The 21067-nt window shown below is 36.3% G+C and overlaps 1 protein-coding gene across 1 annotated transcript in view; it reads left to right on the plus strand.

The window, feature by feature from the left end:
* Positions 1–21067, plus strand: part of PIP5K1B (phosphatidylinositol-4-phosphate 5-kinase type 1 beta) — a 326251-nt gene that overhangs the window by 186661 nt on the left and 118523 nt on the right. The window contains exons 6-7 of the mRNA XM_044659358.1: positions 7205–7357; positions 13068–13367. Coding sequence (XP_044515293.1) covers positions 7205–7357; positions 13068–13367 — 453 coding nt within the window. The remainder of the gene's footprint in view (positions 1–7204; positions 7358–13067; positions 13368–21067) is intronic.

Genomic DNA, 21067 nt, shown 5'->3' on the forward strand with positions numbered 1-21067 from the left:
AAACACTGTTAGGAGCATTCTGGAGATGGTTCCTACCCTTGGGAGCTCACAATCTAATAGAGGAGACAGGCAAACATCTATGTACAAACAAGATAGGTATTTATTTGATATGTCACATATAAAATATATGACATAAATTAGAAATAATTAGAAGAGGAAAGATAGAATTAAAGGGGTTCAGTAAAATCTTCCTAGATTGTAAATCTGAGTGACTGTCATAATAATGGTACCCTCAACAGTAATAGGAAAGTTAGGAAAGGAGTAAGATTTGGAAGGGGGTATGGTTTTACTTATATAAAAGTAAGAGTTGAGTCATAGAGGAAGACTTCTTGAGAAAGAGAGAATGAAACTCAATGCATAAGGCCGGATGAGTATACAAGTATCAAATAAGTATTACAGAGAATAAGGAGAAAGTAATGACTTCCAGGCGATATTGTCAAGTCAAAGCAGCAAGTCAACAAACATTTATTAAACACTTAATATGTCCCGGGAATTGTGTACTAAGTGCTTTTTGGGGAAGGTTTCATGGAGTGGGTATTTGAACTGTCTTGAAGCATGTTTATAACTCTGATGGCTTAGAGGAAGGAGAAGGACATTCCATCTGTGGAAGGGAACCATGTGAGCAGATATAAAAAAGTACAAGACATTTTCAGGGGAAGGTATATAGTACAATTTGGTTAGAACAGAAAAGTCTATAGAAGATTTATCGGAAGATAAGGCTGACTAAGGTGAATGTGCCTTTTTTCAATCACCGTGTTTTGTTTAATTACCCCACTGATATGTTCTGCTATGTTGAGAGCACTGTAATAGGCAACAAAAGAAATGAAAAGATTAGATAAGATCCTGCCTTTCTGGGTGTGACAGTCAAAGAGAAGAAGTAAGACATAAGGGTTGACCTATAAACTTGGTTGTTTTGTGTTTATCCAGATGTTTACGATACCCTGGGAATAAAGGAATAATTGCTGAGTACCTTTTACTGGATATGGCTGTTCTGACTGGCCCATGCAAAAACAATCCCAGGAGTCCTAAATCTAGCTTTTCTAGTCATGACATCCTTGAACTCATCAAAATCCAAGCCCTGAGGATTTGCTTTGGTGTTTCTCAGGCTTGCCCACAGCTCATCATTAAGGCTGTAGGACTCAAGGGCACTTCCTGGTGATTTAGAAGTGTGGGAACTGAAGAAGCTCTTTTCAAAAGACTTAAAAATCAATGTGCTTCTTTATATCCTACAGGTCTCATTTCTTAACCAATTTTAAGTCACAAATTCCCATTTAATATGATTTTCAAGGCAACACCTCCTTACCTAACCAATCACAATGTACCATCTGTTTCAAAAGAACAAGGGCTCCTGAGCTTAAAAAGTGACATTTGAATGAAGGAGTTCTAAATGGAGCAGAAACATCAAAGCTAAATTTCTCTTGATGTGCATGTAGATGTGATGACTACAGGAAAATACACTCACAACTTAATGCATACATTCAGCTTCCTGCCAAACTCAAGCCATTAAAAAATAGTTTGTGATGATTTGCTAAGCTACACATGCCCTATGATTGCCTCCACATAGAATCAAGTGCCTAGCAGATGACTGATATAAATGTGTGGTGACTGATACACGTGTGTGTGTGTGTGTGTGTGTGTGTGTGTGTGTGTGTGTGTGTGTTTTAGACATTGAACCGAATGTTCAGACCAGACCTTTGATTTCAAAGACGTTAGGAATTTCTAGTGAGAAAAGTCCCCCTGGCAAAATAAATCATTACCAACTGGCCTGCAATTTAGATTCTTTCAGAATTCCTTGGTGCTCTGAGAATATACATGATTTGTCCAGGGTTCCACAACCAGGTTTGTCACACAGGGGATTGGCACTTGGTTCTGAGACCAGCTCTTTATAAACTATGCCACAACAGTCTTGTGTGGGTGTCCTTATGACACGGCTGTGATAACAATGGTGATGATGCTAGTTAGGTTCCCATGTCAGTCCCCCAAAGTCTAATTAATCTGTAATATACTTGCAGAATAGTGTTAATTAAACTAGTTTAACAATTTTTGGTCCAAAAATTTGATTTCATCAATGTAATGCCAGAAATTTGTCCAATCTATAAAAGAACAACTGAGGTAGAACCTCAAGTCAATAACTTTATTAAAGGGACCCGGCCCCCTTCAACAGTTAGGATCCCAGACCTTCCTCACAGTTTGAAATGCCTACTTTCTCCAGAGTAAACCGTTTATACTCTTTAAAGCCCAACCCAATCTTCATGTGCCTAGACATTCAATAGTGTATTCTAAACTCTGAGTATTCCAAACTCCAGGTCATGTTGCCTCAAGACATCAGGGTGGGCACATGGCAATCAGTCCATCTACATGCCATCCTCATAGCATCATTCTAGTAATGGGCCCTGAGCTGATATGTTTGAGGTAAGTTGCCATCTTACCTTAAAGGTCTTGCATCCAGCCTCTTGTCCCAGGCCCACCTAGAATGGGTCACAAGAAGGAAGTGACACAGGATGGAGGGCTCTTAATATATCATCTCAAGACTTTTCACTTAGGTGTGTAACATTTCTATCATACAATACCTAAATGTTCAGGCCTATGGTAAGGGCTTCTTTCTCTAATCTTGCATCATGCTGACAAGTTATAAAGTTTTAACATAAATTTTACATGAGAGGAAAGAATCTATTCAACTAAACTTACATAAAATTACTTCTAATTGTATTATGTTGTAGGATTAGTTGATTATCCTTAAATAGAATCCTTAAAAGAAATATCTAGGAATTAATTGCTACCCTTCTTGAATCACATTAAACTGGATAATACTGATAAAATCATTGATCTAGGATGGACAAGAGTCTACAAAAATATAGGGTAGGGGGTCACATTATTTCTCACATCAGTTTGGGAAATGCAGCTTGACAATTGCTCTTCAACTTATAATCAAGAAATAGACAGACAGACAGACAGACAGACAGAGACAGAGAGAGAGAGAGAGAGAGACAGAGAGACAGAGAGACAGAGAGACAGAGAGAGAGAGAGAGAGAGAGAGAGAGAGAGAGAGAGAGAGAGAGAGAGAGAGAGTGAGTATTTAGCTTTTGGTTGTTGCATCTCTGTTTTAACTTCTGAATTCTTCCATTTAGGTTCCCAATGCCCATTAACATTCACCCTATGTACACTGATTATAAGCTTCATGTTGAAACATGCATTGATTAGACCATGAGGCAATCAGGGAAGGTATTTCTGAGAAGTGCAACCATTCAAATGCCCCTTTTTTCTCATTTATTAGTAAATAAACACACAAGAGGGAAGAAAAGGAACCAAGTTGAACTAATATCATCATTCATTAGGCAGCAAGCTATTAGTTTCTTCCCATCTCCATCATATGCACTGTGATACCAGGATCTAGTGTACATTAAATGATGGTTTTTCAATCTCAGGAAGTGCCCGCTTGAAACAGTAGGGTAGCTGTTTTACATCTGACACTGTGGAAGGGAAGAAAGGAAGGCAAAGTATCTCAGCAACACTGGGCAAGTTTACACTGTTAATTTGCATTGGCAGGGCACAGCTGTGTTGTAGCTTTGCTTTCTCCAGTGGGTAAAATAGGGAAGCACTGCAGGAAACAGGAGCAAGACAATTAATAAATTTGAACAGCTTGCTCGAGTGGAAGTGCCTGGAAGATGTACAGGCGTGCCCACGTGCACAGCATAGAAGCTGGTTGATCATGGCCAATTAGAAGCCCATTCTTCCTTTTTCACTTAGTCTTAAAAGATAAGATTCCAACGTACCTGTTCTCAAATGATTGTTCCAAAGAAAACATGGCAACCAACTTTAAATTTTATGGGGAGAGGAGACAGAATTCTAGAGAATAGTAACCACATCCCTAAAAATACAAATTTATGGCGCATATAACACTATATTAAAATATTAATTTTGAAAGTTATTAAGTTTGTCTTCTGCTTTAGAGCCACTATTAAATATCCATTCCAAGACAAAAGGTATGGGTTTTTTAAGTTACTAAGTTTACAATTTTTTATCATCTTAATATACAAATTACATAAAGTAGAATTATTGACAACCAAATATTTGATAAAAATTTTACCATTTCATATCACTGCTGATAGAAGAATAAGTTCACTTTCTAAAAATTCAGGTTTAAATACTGTTTTCCTCTAAAAACTCTTCCCTTGTTTCCTCCTTGATTTCTTTATTGACAGCCTTTCATTTCTACATTCTATATTATCTTTGTCTTCCTATGTCTTTCATTATGTCATGATCCTTGTAGGATTACATAAAAATAACCGCCAGGATTTCTGAAGTCTTGAGCCTGTACTAGTTTGATTTTTCCCAGTGTCCCTCATACTGGGAACATAGATTCCTCGATTTACTCTTGCTTTAATAGAGGTTTCGTTCTTTTTTAAACTAATAGGGATGAAGCTAGGTAGTTCTGTGGATTGGAAGACAGGCTTAGAGATGAGATGTCCTGGTCTGGTCTCAAACACTTTCCAGATGTATGACCCTGGCCAAATCATTTATCCCCAATTACCTAGCCCTTACTGTTCTGCTTTGTAATCAATATTTAGTATCAAATTCTAAGATAGAAGGTAAGAATTTAAGATATATATATAGAGAGATAGCTCTCCTATATTTTCTCAGTTCTCTTTAGACTTCATTTCATGTATAGTCAATTGTCTATTCTCTGCTTATCCATATTTTAAATGATTTATATGCATCAAAGGCCATCTCTCAACTTTATAACCTAATTAATTACACAGAATCTTCATCTGCAACATTCCTGAAGAGTCTTTTAAAAATTTCATGAGGCTTCATGGATTCCCTTCTAAAGTTTTATAGAATCCATTTTTTCCCTTTATCATTTTATTTTCATATCTTAGCCTGGCAATCAGTAGTATGAATGTAAATAGACTGGTCAGGGGAGAGGAGGTGGAGAAATTCATATATTAATTTCCTTCAAGAGTCCAATAAACATGTTTTCTTAGTTTTTTAGTAATTTACGTGGATATTTGATTTATTTATTTGCTTGGAGCTTTTTTTTCCCCTTTCAATAGGGAAAAGTTATCAAAGCAGTTTTTCATCTCAGAATTCCACAAACATAAAAAGAAAGAATTCCCAGGATCCTCACCCTCAAACATGTCACTGACATTCATAACCTCAGTCTCATCATCATGCCATTCAAGTATTCCACCTTATATATATATAGATCTCTGAAGTTCTTCTAACCATAAGCTCCTATTCTGCGACTTCTCCCTGGGTCTCCATATTCCTGAAACTCTGCATTCTCACTTCTGTCCTCTAAATCAAACCTTCCCTGACCATCTTTCAAATGTGATCTATCTTTTTTTTTTGTATAATATCAATTGTCTATATTCTCTTTGGAAGCTTATCACATAATGCCTTATATTCCTAGTAAGTTTTTCATAATTACTCATGTTTTTCCCCCAGGACATGCTCATAATCATGTAAGGCCATTTATTTTCTTTTTTAAAACTCTTATGTTCAATCTTAAAAATCAATACTAGGTATCAATTCCAAGACAGAAGAGTAATAAGGGCTGAGAAATTGGATTAACTGACTTACTCAGAGTCACATACCTTGAAAGTGTTTGAGACAAGATTCGAAGTCATCGCCAGTCATTAAGTCATCTAGCTGCCCCATTCTGTTCTTACTAAGAACATAAGGCATTATGTGAAAAGCCCAATTGATACTTGCTCTGACGATAATATTCGTCCATTGATATTGACATTTGAAATAGTTAAGAAACCATTACACTTGAAAGCATGGTTCAATAGAAAGAGCATTGGATTTGGAGTTAGAAGAGTTGGGTTTGAATTCTGGCTCTGCTAATTACTCTCTGTTTGATCTTGGGCAAATAACTTAAATCTCTCTGGGATTCAGCTTCTTTCTTTATCTCTAAATAATATAATTGAAGCCTGCTTCATGGTAAGGTAGATAAAGTGCTGGAGCTGTATTAAAGAAGACTCATCTTCCTGAGTTCAAATGTGGCTTTAGGCACTAACTAGCTGTGTAACACTAGACAAGTCACTTAACCCCGTTTGCCTCAGTTTCCTCTTTGGTAAAATGAACTAGAGAAGGAAATGGCAAACCACTCCAGTAACCTTTGCTAAGAAAAAAACTCAAATGAGATCTTGAAGAATTAGCTACTTTTATAAAAAACAACTGAACAACAATTCAGGTTAGCTAGGTGGATAGAGGAGGCATGGAATTGGGTGGGACCTGAGTTTAAATTTGGTTTCAAACAAATTTAATTCCTAGTTCTATAATCCTATACAAGTCACTTAACCCCAATTGCCTAGCTTTTACCACTCTTCCACCTTGGAATTGATATTTAGTATTGATTCTAACATAGAAGGTAAGGTTTAAAAAAATAATTAAATGCTAAAGTAGGACTAAACAATACCTTCCAGCTCTGATAGTTATATCTATGATTTTGTACATATTATTTTTAGTCAAATGACTAATTGTCAATAAACACACAATAAGTGACGTCAGTGTGCCAGGCACTATCCTATCAGATGGTGTCTATATAAAAAGGCAAAAAGAAGGTCCCTGTTTTGAAGATGCTCATAGTCTAACAGGGGAAATAGCATGCAAATAACTAGGTACTAATAAGCTATAGAAAGGATAAATTGAAAATATTTTTTAAAGTTAGATTTAATGATTAAAATAAAGCGGTTTTCAGTGGCTGGTCCTGTCAACATTATCATGCTAAACACAAACCATGTATTCTATCATTAGCTAATATTTATTGACTAATTCTTAGTAAATAGAATCTTACAAATGATTGCTTGATTTTTCTACCCAGTGTGATTTCTTGAATTTCCCAGTGCTTCTGGCCATATCATTTGAAGGTCTTTTGTTTCTCATTCACTGTAAAGGGAGTTGAAGTTGTAAACGGCCCCTTTCTTTACTTGAGGTAACAAATAGAAACTCAAGTAGAAAATGTTTCCATCCTGCCTATCAACACCCTACCATCCTTAATGATTGTGAAGATTAAGACACCAAAAAAATAAAAAAATCAGGAATGACTCAAATATCCTTCTTATTACCTTGGAGAGATGGGGGTGAGGGAGAAATACTCCTGAAGTTAAGGAAAGTTATCTTTATCCATTTTTCAAGTTTGATTTTCTTTTGGAGGAGCAGCATGAGTTATATGATAATATTATTGTCTTTCCTTTAGTATTCCATCTGCAGCGAGCCTTTAATAGAATTATCCAACCCTGGGGCCAGTGGATCCTTGTTTTTTGTAACTAGTGACGATGAGTTTATCATCAAAACAGTTCAACACAAAGAAGCCGAATTCCTTCAGAAGTTGCTGCCAGGTTACTACATGGTGAGTACTGAAACCTGGGAGGAAGATGACTGCTCTTATTCAAATGACTTTTCTGAAACTTTTTTTTTTAATCTGCTGGTTTTCAGAGTTCATTCTTTCACTTGGACTAACTTTTAAAAACAATTCGGAATTTTTGACATTCAATGTACAGAGCTTTTTAAGTAAACCAAATTTTTGTTTGATTAGGTATCTCCTTTCACAACATGTTCAAAGTAGAAATATGTTTTGTGTTATCACACATGTATCACACCTAGATCAATTGCTTGCTATCTAAGGAAGGAGGGAGAGATTTTGAATCTCAGAATTTTGAAAAACATGTTAAAATTGTTATTGTGTGTAAATAGTGATTAAAAAAACCAAACAAACAGGAAGCCAAACTCTTCAGAGGAAAGCTTCAATTCACAGTTCAGGATTTTGCCTTGTAAGAGTTGAGAATAAATATATTAACATTTAAAAACTGCAATCATATGACTATAAATTAGCCAGAGGAGGGGGATACCTGGATGGCTTAGTATTTGGAGTGCCAGGCCTGTCCTCAGATACTTCTTGGTTATGTGACCCTGGGCAAATCACTTTACCACATTTGCCTAACCCTAACTGCTCTTCTGCATGGAACTGATAGTATTAATTTTAAGGTAGAAGATAAGAGAGAGAGGAGAGGACAAGAGAGGACAGAAGAGGAGAGATATTAACCAGATACTAAAGAAGTAGTGGTATTCCTTGCTTTAAGTGAGCAGGTATAAAATTCTACATTTACTCAAAAAACTCTCTAATATCTTGAATATACTAGACCATTGATAAATGTTTCTTTTATCAATCAACAATTAATAAGCACCTGTTAGGTGCTAGTCAGTGTACTAGTTATCAGATAAAAGTCTTTAATTAATAGGGGTACACATTCTAATAGGAAAGACTGATTATATGAAAAGTATACACAGCATAATTATCAATTAAATAAATATAAATACAAATATAAAAAAGTAATTGAATACAAGATAGTTTGGGAAGAGAGGCCAGTATTCACTTTACTCATTAAAATGAAATTCCACTATATAATAATTCTCATTGCTCTTAAAATATAATTTTGTTTGTCAGAAAAATTGATCTGCACCATTTAAAGTGTTTAAAGAATGTATTTATTGTCTGATTTGACCTATAATTTTTTAAGTAGGTTATTTACCTAACATTTTAAACATTTTTCTTAGATACTCTCAAACATGACTATATTTAATCCTATATATTTACCATTTTCTTTCTTCCCCTTTCCCCTCTTTTAGAAAATTACATCTCCCAGGGTTGGCTAGGTAGCTCAGTGGATTAAAAAAACAGATATTCCCAGATTCAAATCTGGCCTCCTTGACTTCCTAGCAGGGTGGCCCTGGGAAAGTCACTAAGCCTCCATTGCCTAATGTTTTTCTACCTTGGAACCAATATACAGTATTAATTCTCAGACAAAAGATAAGAGTTTAAATATAAAATTTTTATCTAAAACAATATACTTACCTGTCAGACTGAAAGTTCAGAGTCTACTCATGATCCTGATCCATTCTGATCAGAAAAAGAACTTTATTTCTCACCTGGACCAATTTATCTTCCCTTAATTAAACTGTTTCCAAACTGTAAGGCAGAAACCCAATTGGCATAGCCCACTGTAGCTCGGAATTTCTAAGCTCAACAGATAAGCTAGCCTCAACCTCATAGGCAGCTGGGATTATAGGCATATGTCAACTATGTACAGATATTTCTTCTATTATTAATAGTATTCTCATTCTCTTTTTTTTTTTTTATTTTTTTTTTTTTAAACCCTTAACTTCTGTGTATTGACTTATAGGTGGAAGAGTGGTAAGGGTAGGCAATGGGGGTCAAGTGACTTGCCCAGGGTCACACAGCTGGGAAGTGTCTGAGGCCGGATTTGAACCTAGGACCTCCTGTCTCTAGGCCTGGCTCTCAATCCACTGAGCTACCCAGCTGCCCCTCTCATTCTCTTTTATATGAGGGCATGGTCCCAAAATGTAATCTGGGGTCCTTGAAGGTCCCCAAAACCATTTCAGAAGACCTGAGATCAAAATCGATGATATTAAGATATTTTTTATTTCTAACATAGGAAATATAGATACATAACCCATATAACTGAAGAACCTAAGGGACTTTAGTTTATTTTTCAGTATATTTAGGAGTACTAAGACCAAAAGCCCAAGAACCACTAATATAATAGACAGAGTACATGATTTAGCAGACTAAGTGATGGATCAGAAGTTAGAAAAAAATAACATCAAATTCAAAAGGAAGACTATAGTTTCCAAACATGTGTAATATATTCATCATGCTTACAAATACTTAAATCTTTTTTAAATTTTCTAGACATACTTTCTGGACTCAAACTATTAAAGGCATAAATGGGTTTTATCTTGTTTTTGTTTTTAATTTTTTAAATAGATGATTCCCTCAATCACAGATGTAGTTTTTGTTTAACCTAGTGAGAGCCATTTTAATGAAATCATTGGGTACTAGGTTTAGGGCTAGAAGAGACCTCACAGGCAATATGGTTCAATTCTATTTTTACAGAGGAAAGAATGGAGATACAGACCATTCAAAGCAACAGGCAAAGAGGGTTTAAGTGACTTGCCCAGGGTCACACAGATAGTAAGTGTTTGAGGTCAGTTTGAACTCAGGTTGATGAGTCTTCCTAACTCCAGGCCCAGCATTTTGTCCACTAGGCCACCTAGCTCCCCCATAAAGCAAGTTAACAAGCATTTATTAAGCATTTACTAGATACTAGATACTATATTAGAGGTCATTCCAATGTTCTTTCTCCTGGACCTTGCCACCTCTACATACAGTCCCTTCTACTTCATTCTATTTTCATGTTCTGGACTTAGGACGAAAATGTGTTAAGCAAAATTAGAATCTGAGGCAGATAAAAATAAAGTAAGAACAAAGATAATTCCTGAGGATGATTACATTTGACATTTTTTCCTATGCTATGATGAAAGCACCACTTTGAACAAGCAAAAAATAGGATCACAGACTATAAAGTAGATAATTTTGGTTACATAAAATTTATATTTTGCAGAAATAAATGCAATTAAAACAAGATTAAAAGGGAAACAACTGGGAAAAAATCTTTGTAACAAGTTTTCATGTTAAAGGCTTCATTCCTAAGATATGTGAAGAACTGATTAAAATTTATAAGAACCATTCCCTAGTTAATAAAGGGTCTAATTATGAACAAGCCATATTAAAGAGAAGAAGCCATTATGGTTATCTCTAACTAAAAAAATTTTAATGCTCCAAATCATTAATAATTAGAGAAGTACAAATTATATTAATTCTCATACCCATCAGATTGGCAAAGAAGAAGGACGAAGAAGAGAAGGTAATTGACAAATATTAGAGGGACCGTGTTAAAATAGGTACATTATTGAACTGTTGGTGGAATTGTTAAAGGACACAACCATTCTAGAAAGCAATTTGGAATTATGAAAAGTTAAAAAGGTTCTAAACAGTGCATATCCTTAAACCAAGTTATACCAAGTGCTAATTCTAAGACAGAAGGAAAGGGTTGGGTTTTTAAAATGCTAAATGGATGTGAAAGGAGTATTATTGGTACCTAAGAAATGAGTAAATAGATGCTTTCAAAGAGATGTGGGAAAACTTGTACAAACTAATAATGCAGAATTAAATAAGCAGGGGGCAGCTGGGTAGCTCAGTGGATTGAGAGTCAAGCCTAGAGACAGGAGGTCCTAGGTTCAAATCTGGCCTCAGACACTTCCCAGCTGCGTGACCCTGGGCAAGTCACTTGACCCCCATTGTGCTTAACTCTTACCACTCTTCTGCCTGGGAGCCAATACACAGTATTGACTCCAAGACGGAAGGTAAGGGTTTTATTTTTTTAAAAAAAGAATAAAATAAGGGCAGCTGGGTAGCTCAGTGGATTGAGAGCCAGGCCTAGAGACAGGAGGTCCTAGGTTCAAATCCGGCCTCAGACACTTCCCAGCTGTGTGACCCTGGGCAAGTCACTTGACCCCCATTGCCTACCCTTACCACTCTTCCACCTATAAGTCAATACACAGAAGTTAAGGGTTTAAAATAAAAAAAAAATTTAAAAAAAAGAATAAAATAAGCAGAATCAGAATAACAATTTATACTATAATAATAATTATATTATTTTAATATAATTTTCATAAGAATTGATATACAATTATATCAATTTTACATGTTATAAAAATGAGTAACTTTGAAGACTGATGAATAAACTGATGAAGAATGAAATTAACAGAACCATAACAAACTATACAGTAGCAACAATCTTGTAAAGGCAAATAACTTTGAGAACCATGAAAATTATGACCAATACAATAATCCAGAAGACCATTGATGATGCATGTTCTCCATCTCTTGTCAGAGAGAAGAGGTGGTTGATAGTAATGATCATACCAAACACGATGATGATGATAATGAAAATAGCAGCTAGTTTTATATAGCACTTTACAGATGTTTCATGTTATCCTCCTAACACTGAGAGCTAAGTGCTATTATTATTGCCCTCATTTTACATATAAAGAACCTGAGGCAGACTGGCTTGCCCAGTGTCACTCAGTAAGTGTCTGAAGTCAAATTTGAACTCAAATTTTCTTGATTCTAGGCCCAAGACTTTATCCGCTGTACTACCTATCTCATTTTGGGGTTCAGAATTAGGTATATTTTAAATACAGCCAGCAAGCCAATTTCTTTTCTTTGGCTATACATATTTGTTACAAGAAATTTGTTTTTCTTTTTCAATCTAGTGGGGAGTAAGAGAGAAAATAGATATCTCTTCAAAAAAATAAAACTTTAACAAAAAGAACCCCTTTTATTTAGTGGCACAATTTTTTCCCCATAGTTTTTCTTTTTAATGAACAGTTTTATTCTGCCTTAGAAAAAAGCTTACTTTAATATTGCGAGATATACTACAGGTATGCTATATATGTAGACTCCCAGTTATTAGGGCACAAAATACCCCGAAGTTGAAGGAGACTCACCAATTCATACCTTCACAATATGCATCAATGGCATTATTTAAAATTTCCCTTGTTTAAATAAACCTGAGGTGTCTGTGTAGTTATTGTAACAGTACAGCATTTGTCTTTATGGTCAAAAATCCCAAAGGTTGTTTAGTGTCACGATTTATAGGTCCTCAAAAAGATTGTGTTGATAACAAGCAAACAAACTACTAAACAATATTATTTCAACTGTGGCTTCCAAATATTGAACCTTAATAAGGAAACCAAATTACGCAATACTTCCTTCATAGTGCTACACAAAAGATATAAAAATAAAATTAAGATAAGACTATCAACCACCTTTAAATACTCTCATTTTCTTTCCTCCAATGCAGTTCTCCACTTCATCCCAACTCAACATTTAGAGGATAAAGTTAACAAAATCAACAATTAGATAAAACATTTTAGTCTTTGGTTCTCCTTTATTCCTGTAACCCCCATTAAAACACCTGAATGACCATATTTCATTTTTTCCATTTTAATTTAAATATACCAAAAATATTTACTAGTAATTTTTAATTTGCCGTGAACTCCATCCTGAGCTGTTTGATGTTCACTAGTCTGTGGACCAATACTGTCATGCCCTAAGGGCTATAAAAATGCAGCAAAATTTAAAAAGTGATTTTGATTTTTCTTATTCCAATTTTCCTTTCTCTTTTTCATTCTAGAATTTAAACCAGAATCCTAGGACTCTTTTGCCAAAGTTTTATGGACTTTACTGTGTGCAGTCAGGGGGCATTAACATCAGAATTGTGGTGATGAACAACATTTTGCCTCGCTCAATGAAAATGCATTTTACATATGACTTGAAAGGTTCCACCTACAAGAGACGAGCATCCAGAAAAGAGAGAGAAAAATTAAATCCTACATTCAAGGATTTGGATTTTTTGCAAGACATGCATGAAGGATTATATTTTGATACAGAAACATACAACGCATTGATGAAGACACTCCAGCGCGACTGTCGGGTAAGGAGAGGCCATTCTGATTTGTACTGGTTGTACTGGAAAGTCACGTATCATGGTGAAAACCTGCGTGGCTAACTCTTTCACACAGATAAGAGAGCATCCTCCTGCTTACAGACTTTGTTCTGGTAAATTAGTAGTAATGAGACTTTTGCCCTACATGAAGTAAACATGGTGTTTTAGTTTATGGGATAAGTTCATAAGAGATAAGGCATTTATTAAGGAATGACTTACTATATACCAAATGTTGCTAAGAGCTGGAGATATGAAAACAAAAGCAAAGATAGATTTTGCCTTTATGGAGTTTATGTTCTAAGGGGAAACTACACACATTCTGTAGTGGTGGCCCAGAAGGAAAGTATTTTGGCCCAGAAATTGACCTGGAGGGTGAAAGGACTGTAAGGAAGAAGTTACACACATCCCTTCCAGGAGCATTGATGGAGATGATTTGATCATGGTTCCAAAATGTTCTGACAAACCCATATGGTAGTAATATAATTAATTGGTACCGAAGGAATACTATCCTGTGCACTTGCCTCCTACAGGGAAAAAAAAACAGTGGCAGAAGTTTTGTTTTCCTTCTACCTTTGCTGTTAGAGAAATTAGTCAAACTAAGGGAGAATTGATATTTGGGATTAATATAATGATTAAACAGATAAGCTATATACAATTCTTGGGGGGAGAGGGATTCCTAATGGGAGAGAGCTTTGGCAGCAGATTGCATGATAATGTAAATAAGTAGATCCCCAGAGGTCCATGTGTGGACACAAACCAATTATGGAAAGCATTTGCTGAAATTGCTTTCTGTTATCTGAAAGAGAAGCAATCAGGAGCTGGGACTCAAGGGCTTCAAGTACAAAAGCTTATTATGTGCAAACTTGGCCTAAGTAACTACCTAGAACTAAAGCCAAGTGATGCTCAGGGGAGATTTTTACATGGTGGAATTGCAGAAAATGTATGTTGGGATCTATGTTTGGAAAAAGTCTAAACTCCATCTTGCATTGGCTTTTGCCAGTGCAGTGGTAGTTGGACAAACAAATCCTCTGGGAAGAGGTCCTCTTTTAACAAAGTTGGCTTAAGACAGAGAGGATTGGGAAAAGCTCCAGACTTCTTAGTGCTGGGTCACTAACTGGGGTGGTTGTTAGCTGAGAAAGAGTGTGTGGTACCATTAGGAACAGGTCGAGAGAAGGAGCATACATAATCCAGTCATGTGAGAATATATATGGGAGGAATTCCTTGGACCATGGCTACATGTCCTCAGGAATTTGTCTTCTATGGAAAGGAAACAATGTGAACACAGAAAAGTAAATACAAAATTTATATAAAGTAATATCAAGGGGAAGCCAGGAAAGAGTTAGCAACTGGGCTTATTGGAATAGGTGTCATGAAAGGGTATACCTTGAGCTGAGCCTTAAAGGAGGCTGAGAGATGGTGATGAGATGAAAGTGCATTTCAGAGAAGGGATAGTGACCCAACAAAGAGACAAGAGATGAATTGTACTTTTTAGAGACAGTTTGGTGGCAAAATGTATTAAACTCTTGGTCTGAATTCAAATCTGGCCTCAAACAGTTATCAGCTATGTGACCCTGGGCAAATCACTTAGCCTCTATTTGCCTCAGTTTCCTCAACTATAAAATGGAGATGATAATAACACCTACCTCCAAGAGTTGTTATGAGGATCAAATGAGATATTTGTAAAGTACTTGACAGAGTTTCTGATACATAGTAGAGTTCAAATAAATGCTAACTATTATCATTATTATTATTATTATTATTATTATTATTATTTTCTAGGAAATAGCAGTAAGCCAGTTTGGTGGGACCATAGATCCTATGAAGGAAAGTAATATGCATTGAGTCTGGAAAAAATAAGCTAGAGACAAATTTTGAAGACCTTTAAATTAGTATTCAGTATTGGAGTACTTTCTAGATTATGGCCACATATGGTATCTGGTTTCCTGAGGGACATCCTGAGAGTGGGCAGTTCTGTCTCCTCCAAAATAATTCATGAAGAATGTGGGGAGTCTGTTTTGTTAGCTAGAAAGTATGGAGTTGTCCCTGCCATACTACAATATGTAAGATGGGAAAACATATCATAAAACCCTTTCTAGACTCTCAGCTTCTCTACCACAATATTTCCGACAGTGAAATGTATTCTTTGGGAAGCTTCCTTTTCATTGAATACAGGTATAATTTTATAGGCATTTGTTGTTAAAAAAGCAATTAGGCAGCATCAACTGAAATAATATTTGTAAAGTCAAGTCTACAGAAGAAAGAGGAGGGAGGTACGATATATCTTATAATATAAATCGAGGAGGATGATTAGTGAGCTTCTGCAAAAGGAAGAGGTAATCACAAAGAACCTGCATGGCTTTATCAAGAAGAAAATGTGTCAGAATCACTTTATTTCCTGCTGGATTTTTTTTTTTTTTATGAGCTAACTAGACTGGCGTATGAGAAGAATACCGTTGATACAGTTTGCCTCGATTTTGGCAAATCTTCCTGCTTTTTTCTTTTGCAAATAATGCAAAATGTGGGTTAGATGATGATATAATTAGCTAGATTCCAAACTGGTTGAATGACCAGAACTAAGAGTTAATTAATTGTTCAGTATTGCCTTGGAACAAAGTCTAGTGTTATGTCCCTGGGATCAGTTCTGGGCCTCATGCTATTTGACATTTTTTTTAATCAATGACTTGGGTAAAGGAATAAATTGTATACTTATCAAATTTTCAGGTGTCACCAAGCTGGAAAAAGAATAGCTAATTAATTAGATGGCAAGGCTATGAGACCAAGAAGCTTTGACAAACTAAAAACAATGGGTTAATAAGAGTAATATTAATGATAATTAATATTAATTACAATGGAAATGGTAGTACTGGAATTTGGGGAAATGAGAAATGGTATAGCTGAAAAATGTTACCCCAAGTATGTTACTCCTTGAGGAAAGAAAAGCACAAAAGCAGGATGTTTTGGGGATAACAAACTGGCTTGATTAGAACATCCATTATGTGAGGAAAGAACAGAGAGGGGGAGGTGGGAAGGGAATGAAGAAAAAAATGAAAATAATACTCAACTATACAGTTTCAGGGAGACTGCGAAAATTGTGAAAGCTTACATTGAGAAAGTGGGTGGGTTTTTGATGTTAGCTAAGGGAAAGGGTGATCTAAAGGCCTGAACTTGTCCATCAGCACTCCTGGCCCAGAGTCTTGTAAGCAGTTCTTGGAAGTGAATGCCATCTATTGTTTTGTAAACAGAAGAGGTTTGTAATTTCGATGAGCTTCCAGTGATCTAACTATCAGCTGCATGCATGGGTTGAAGCTAATTTGCTCAAAAAGGTCATTGTTTGTATTTCACTCCTTCCTATCAGCCCTTGTTAAACCAGAGTCTCTTGGTTTCCAGCCAGTCTTGATGATGTCAAGAGTGTGTTATCTCTGGATGGAAATCCAGGAATTCCTATTGCTTTTGGGTTGTTGTCAAAATGTATTCTGGCTATAATGGAAGCTTTCAAAACATGGCAAGAAGTGGAGCGGGCCAAATAAATGTCACAACCTGTGATATAGTGTGGCCACGCTGGACTGGGGGCAGAAAGAGGTAAGAATAACGATGGTTTTATACATGAGAAAGATGAAGTATAAGAAGAAGCAGCAGATAAGTCAGCGGGTATAAAACAGATCTCCCACCTAATCCAGTAGACTTTTCCCATAGAAACAAGTTCATAAATAGTGGAAAGAGGGCAGCTAGGCAACTCGATGGATAGAGAACCAACCTCAAGATGGGAGATCCTAGATCCAAACCTGGTCTCAGATTCTTCCTAGCTAGCAAGTCACTTAATTCCCATTGCCTAACCTGTAGTTCTCTTCTACCTTAGAACCAATACATAGTATTGTTTTATTCTAAGATGGAAGGAGAGTGTTTAAAAAAAATCACAGATGAATATATTTTAGTTGGAGCACAGTCCCTTATTGCCAAGAAATTTCTCACCTAGTTGAAGAGAGAAGATGCACAATGAAAAAACTGGAAAGCAATTATGATTCTCAGGAATTAGTTTTCCCTTAGAAATAACTTCATAAATGGTAGATGGGTATAGCCTAGCATTTGTTCTTTATTGATAAAAAAAACTTGCCACTTAGTTGGAGAGAGAAGATGCATAACAAAAGAACTAGAAAAACAAGTATGATTCTCAGGCACGTATTGTACCATAGAAACAACTTCATAAATGGTGGATGAGTATAGTTAAGTAAGAACAACATGACAGAGAGCACAGGATACTAGACCTGGATCAGAAAGACCTGGTTGTAAATAACACCTCAGACATTTATAATTGTATGACTGTGTAAATCACTTTACTTCTGGGGGCTTCAGTTTCCACATCTGCAAAATGAAAGAGAGGATGTAGCTGAATTCTGAAGACCTTTCTGACTCTAGTTGTATACGTAATCCAATAAATACTAGATTTAGCATCAGGAAGACCTGAGTTCAAAACTTGCCTCTGACATTTAGCATGTCATTTAGCATAAGAAACTCTGGACAAGCTTCTTAAACTTTCTGTGTCTCAGAGAACTCCCTGGGACCTATGCATTAAATGAGAGGTATCAAATACAGAACCACTGGGCCAAAATAGACTGAAATGTAATTGGGAAATATTTAACAAAATAATAAAAAACACAATAGAAGATAGATAATGTTAACACATGGTTTTCTAAATCAATAATGTAGCCCTCTGGGATATGTTCTTTGGTTTAGTGGCTATTTGAGTTTCTGTTTGAATTTAAGAACATGATACTGAGTTATAAACAGAAGATGATAGAGAGAATTTCAGATGGGGATTTCATTCTGCCTATTAACAGAAGATCTTTCCAGTATTCTTATATACTTAAAAAGTGGCCTACAAATACCTCATTTCATCCTGATAATGACCCTGGGAAGCAGATGAGGAAGCTGATTAAACAGATAAGGAAGGTGAAACAGACAGAAGTTAAGTGACTTGTGCTATATTCATAATCTGGGAAGTGATGGATGCCACCTTGACTGACAGGGATGGCAGTTGGAGAGACTCGGAATGTTCCCAGGTGCCGTGAGCCAGGGGCAAATGTTGATTGGCCCCACAGTAAAAATACCCCTGACAGCCACTTTGAAGAAGTTTCTCTGGAGGTCTCTGGACAGGAGTCTCTGGACTGGGAAATCTGAGTGGGTGGTTGAAGGGTGTCAGGGAGGTCTATGAAGAAGAGGGCAGGAATAACTCTGAAGCTATTTCCTGATAGACTGTGAGAGCTAGAACATCATCAACACTAGTAGTGAGAAAGATCATCAATACAGCTGCATCAATAGCTTCCCTAATCTCTAGCTTGGCTGTGGCCAGGTCCCGCCAGCCAGAGGTAGTGGAGTGAGCAAAACTCCAACTTTCACTTGATCAATAGCCTCCAGTCCTGATTGTTAACTAATTTATAGATAATAGATCAATAGGGTCTCCAATCTCCAATCCTTGTCCTTATCCTTTCCCTGGTTATAGATAAAGAGAGTTCAACAACAAATACCTTCTTGAGTGGTCTTTATATCACGACCCATGGGAAGGGAGTCAAACGCAGTCAGATCCTAAATGTCATCCAAAGCAAATCAATAGCCCACTACTAATCTATCCAATCCCAGGTTGGACCTGGAAAGGTTACCCATCTACCTAACCTCTCGAGGATCCTTCTTGGGCAACTGTTAGAGAGAAAGGGATAAATTACAGCAACAGTCAAGGGTGATCAGAGTTGGTGTTCCTCCATCATCTGCAGCTGAGGAGAATGCAGATAGATACATCAGCATCATTGTACATCTATACATCTCCATTGGACCCCCTTTTGTTTATAATAGTTTTTGGCGAAGCCAGAGGGCAAAGAATCTAGACTAACCAAAGTGTTGTATAACACTTGCCAAGCATTACATAGTTAATACGCATTTTCCTAATTCCAAGTCCCGCATTCTATCCACTGTACTACCTAGCTGCCTCTCTTAAAAAACTGAAACATTTCTTACCCCACAGGAACTTCCAGTCTCATTTCTGAAACAATTCTTCCATTGTTTAAGAAGAATATACAAGCAATGTTATTCTTAAGATTATTTCACCAAAGTGATGGTCCATATTAATCCTAGCCTATTTTCAACAAGTGATCACACTCACTGAAATTGTGTCTAATCTTGACACTCCCTGAGGAAAGCCTTTCCAGGAGGCAAACAAGGCGAATGTAAAAGTATAGTCATGTGAACTGTGTTCCATACAAGTTCTAACTGAGAGGTACAGAGGCTCGGTCGTAGGAGACCCACTCCACTTGATCTTTTACAGACTGTTCCTTAGAACAACAGACCTTAAAACCAAATCCCTGGTGTGTGATCTCTGGTAAAACATGGTATTTGTCCTTATTCTCTTTATACTGGCCACAGGAAACATGAATAAACAGAAATAGTTCCTGTACAAAGGTTCCTTTACTTTTGACCCTGTCTTTTCTCTGGCACTTAAACATGTGATTTTTACAAGATCATACATAGAGGAAAAGGACTGTTCACTTCGGGAAGTCAAGAAATAAAGTAAAAATAACACACACCAAAAAAATACCAAACTGGAGGGGCTGCTACTCTGAGCTGAAGATGGGTCACTTCTCCTCTTACTTTCACGAGGATGGAAAAACAGAGGAGTACATATTGATGTGATCCTAAATGATCAAATTTTTGTAGAAAAGAACCTAAAATCATTCAGAAGATAGATTCAGTTAGTTTTTTGACCTTCTTAAATTCCCAACAAGAAAACCTTAAACTTTTGAGGTTGTTTGACTTCAGCTCAAGGTACGTTAGTTATTCGGATCTCCTTCTATTCCAGATATACACACCCTTCCCTATTTGTAAAACATATAGAATGAGTATAAATATTCTGAAATGATAAAATAAAAAACTGGAAATCAAGTTCATCAAGATATTGAAAATTGAATTACAATTTCAGGAGGGTAATCATATACCAAGCCTTCCCACCTACTTTCCAACAGCATTATACTCAGGGTGCTGCATACCTATGACTTAACTTTCTTTTTAACTTACCTTTTGTCTTAGAATCAATACTAAGTATTGGTTCTAAGGCAGAAGATCAGTAAGGACTAGGCAGTTGAGGTTAAGTGATCTGGCCAGGGTCACACAGCTAAGAAAGTGTCAGACTAAATTTGTACTCAGAATCTCCTGGATCTCTATCCATTAAGCCTGCCCCCTTTTGACTTACAGCATCCTATGCCTCTAGACAAGAGAAGGGTTCTTCAACTGGTCTCTCTGAACTTGGGATTTTTTAAATTATGTATATGTTTGATAATTGTATTTCAATAGAATTGGTTTCCTTTTAATCCTATTTAGTTTACAAATTTAAAAACATTATTCTAAGAAGGAATATATAGGTTTTACTAGCCTATCAAAGAGGTCCATGAGACATAAAAAGTTCAGAACTCCTGGAAAAAGGACCATAATAGGTTATTCATTCCTCAAATGTTCTGGCCTGGGGAACAAAGAGCAACTATCCCTATAGAGATACAGATGAGGACTGTGAACTCCCTGGATTCAAGTTCATGTATATGGATCATGCTAAGTTGAATGTCTGTAAGGCAGGGACTAACTGCATTATATATGTCTTTATGAATGTTTTAATTGGCAATGATTATTTCCATGGTAGAATAGCTGAGAAG

This window comes from Gracilinanus agilis, chromosome 1, assembly GCF_016433145.1.
Source record: "Gracilinanus agilis isolate LMUSP501 chromosome 1, AgileGrace, whole genome shotgun sequence".
Lineage (NCBI taxonomy): Eukaryota > Metazoa > Chordata > Mammalia > Didelphimorphia > Didelphidae > Gracilinanus > Gracilinanus agilis.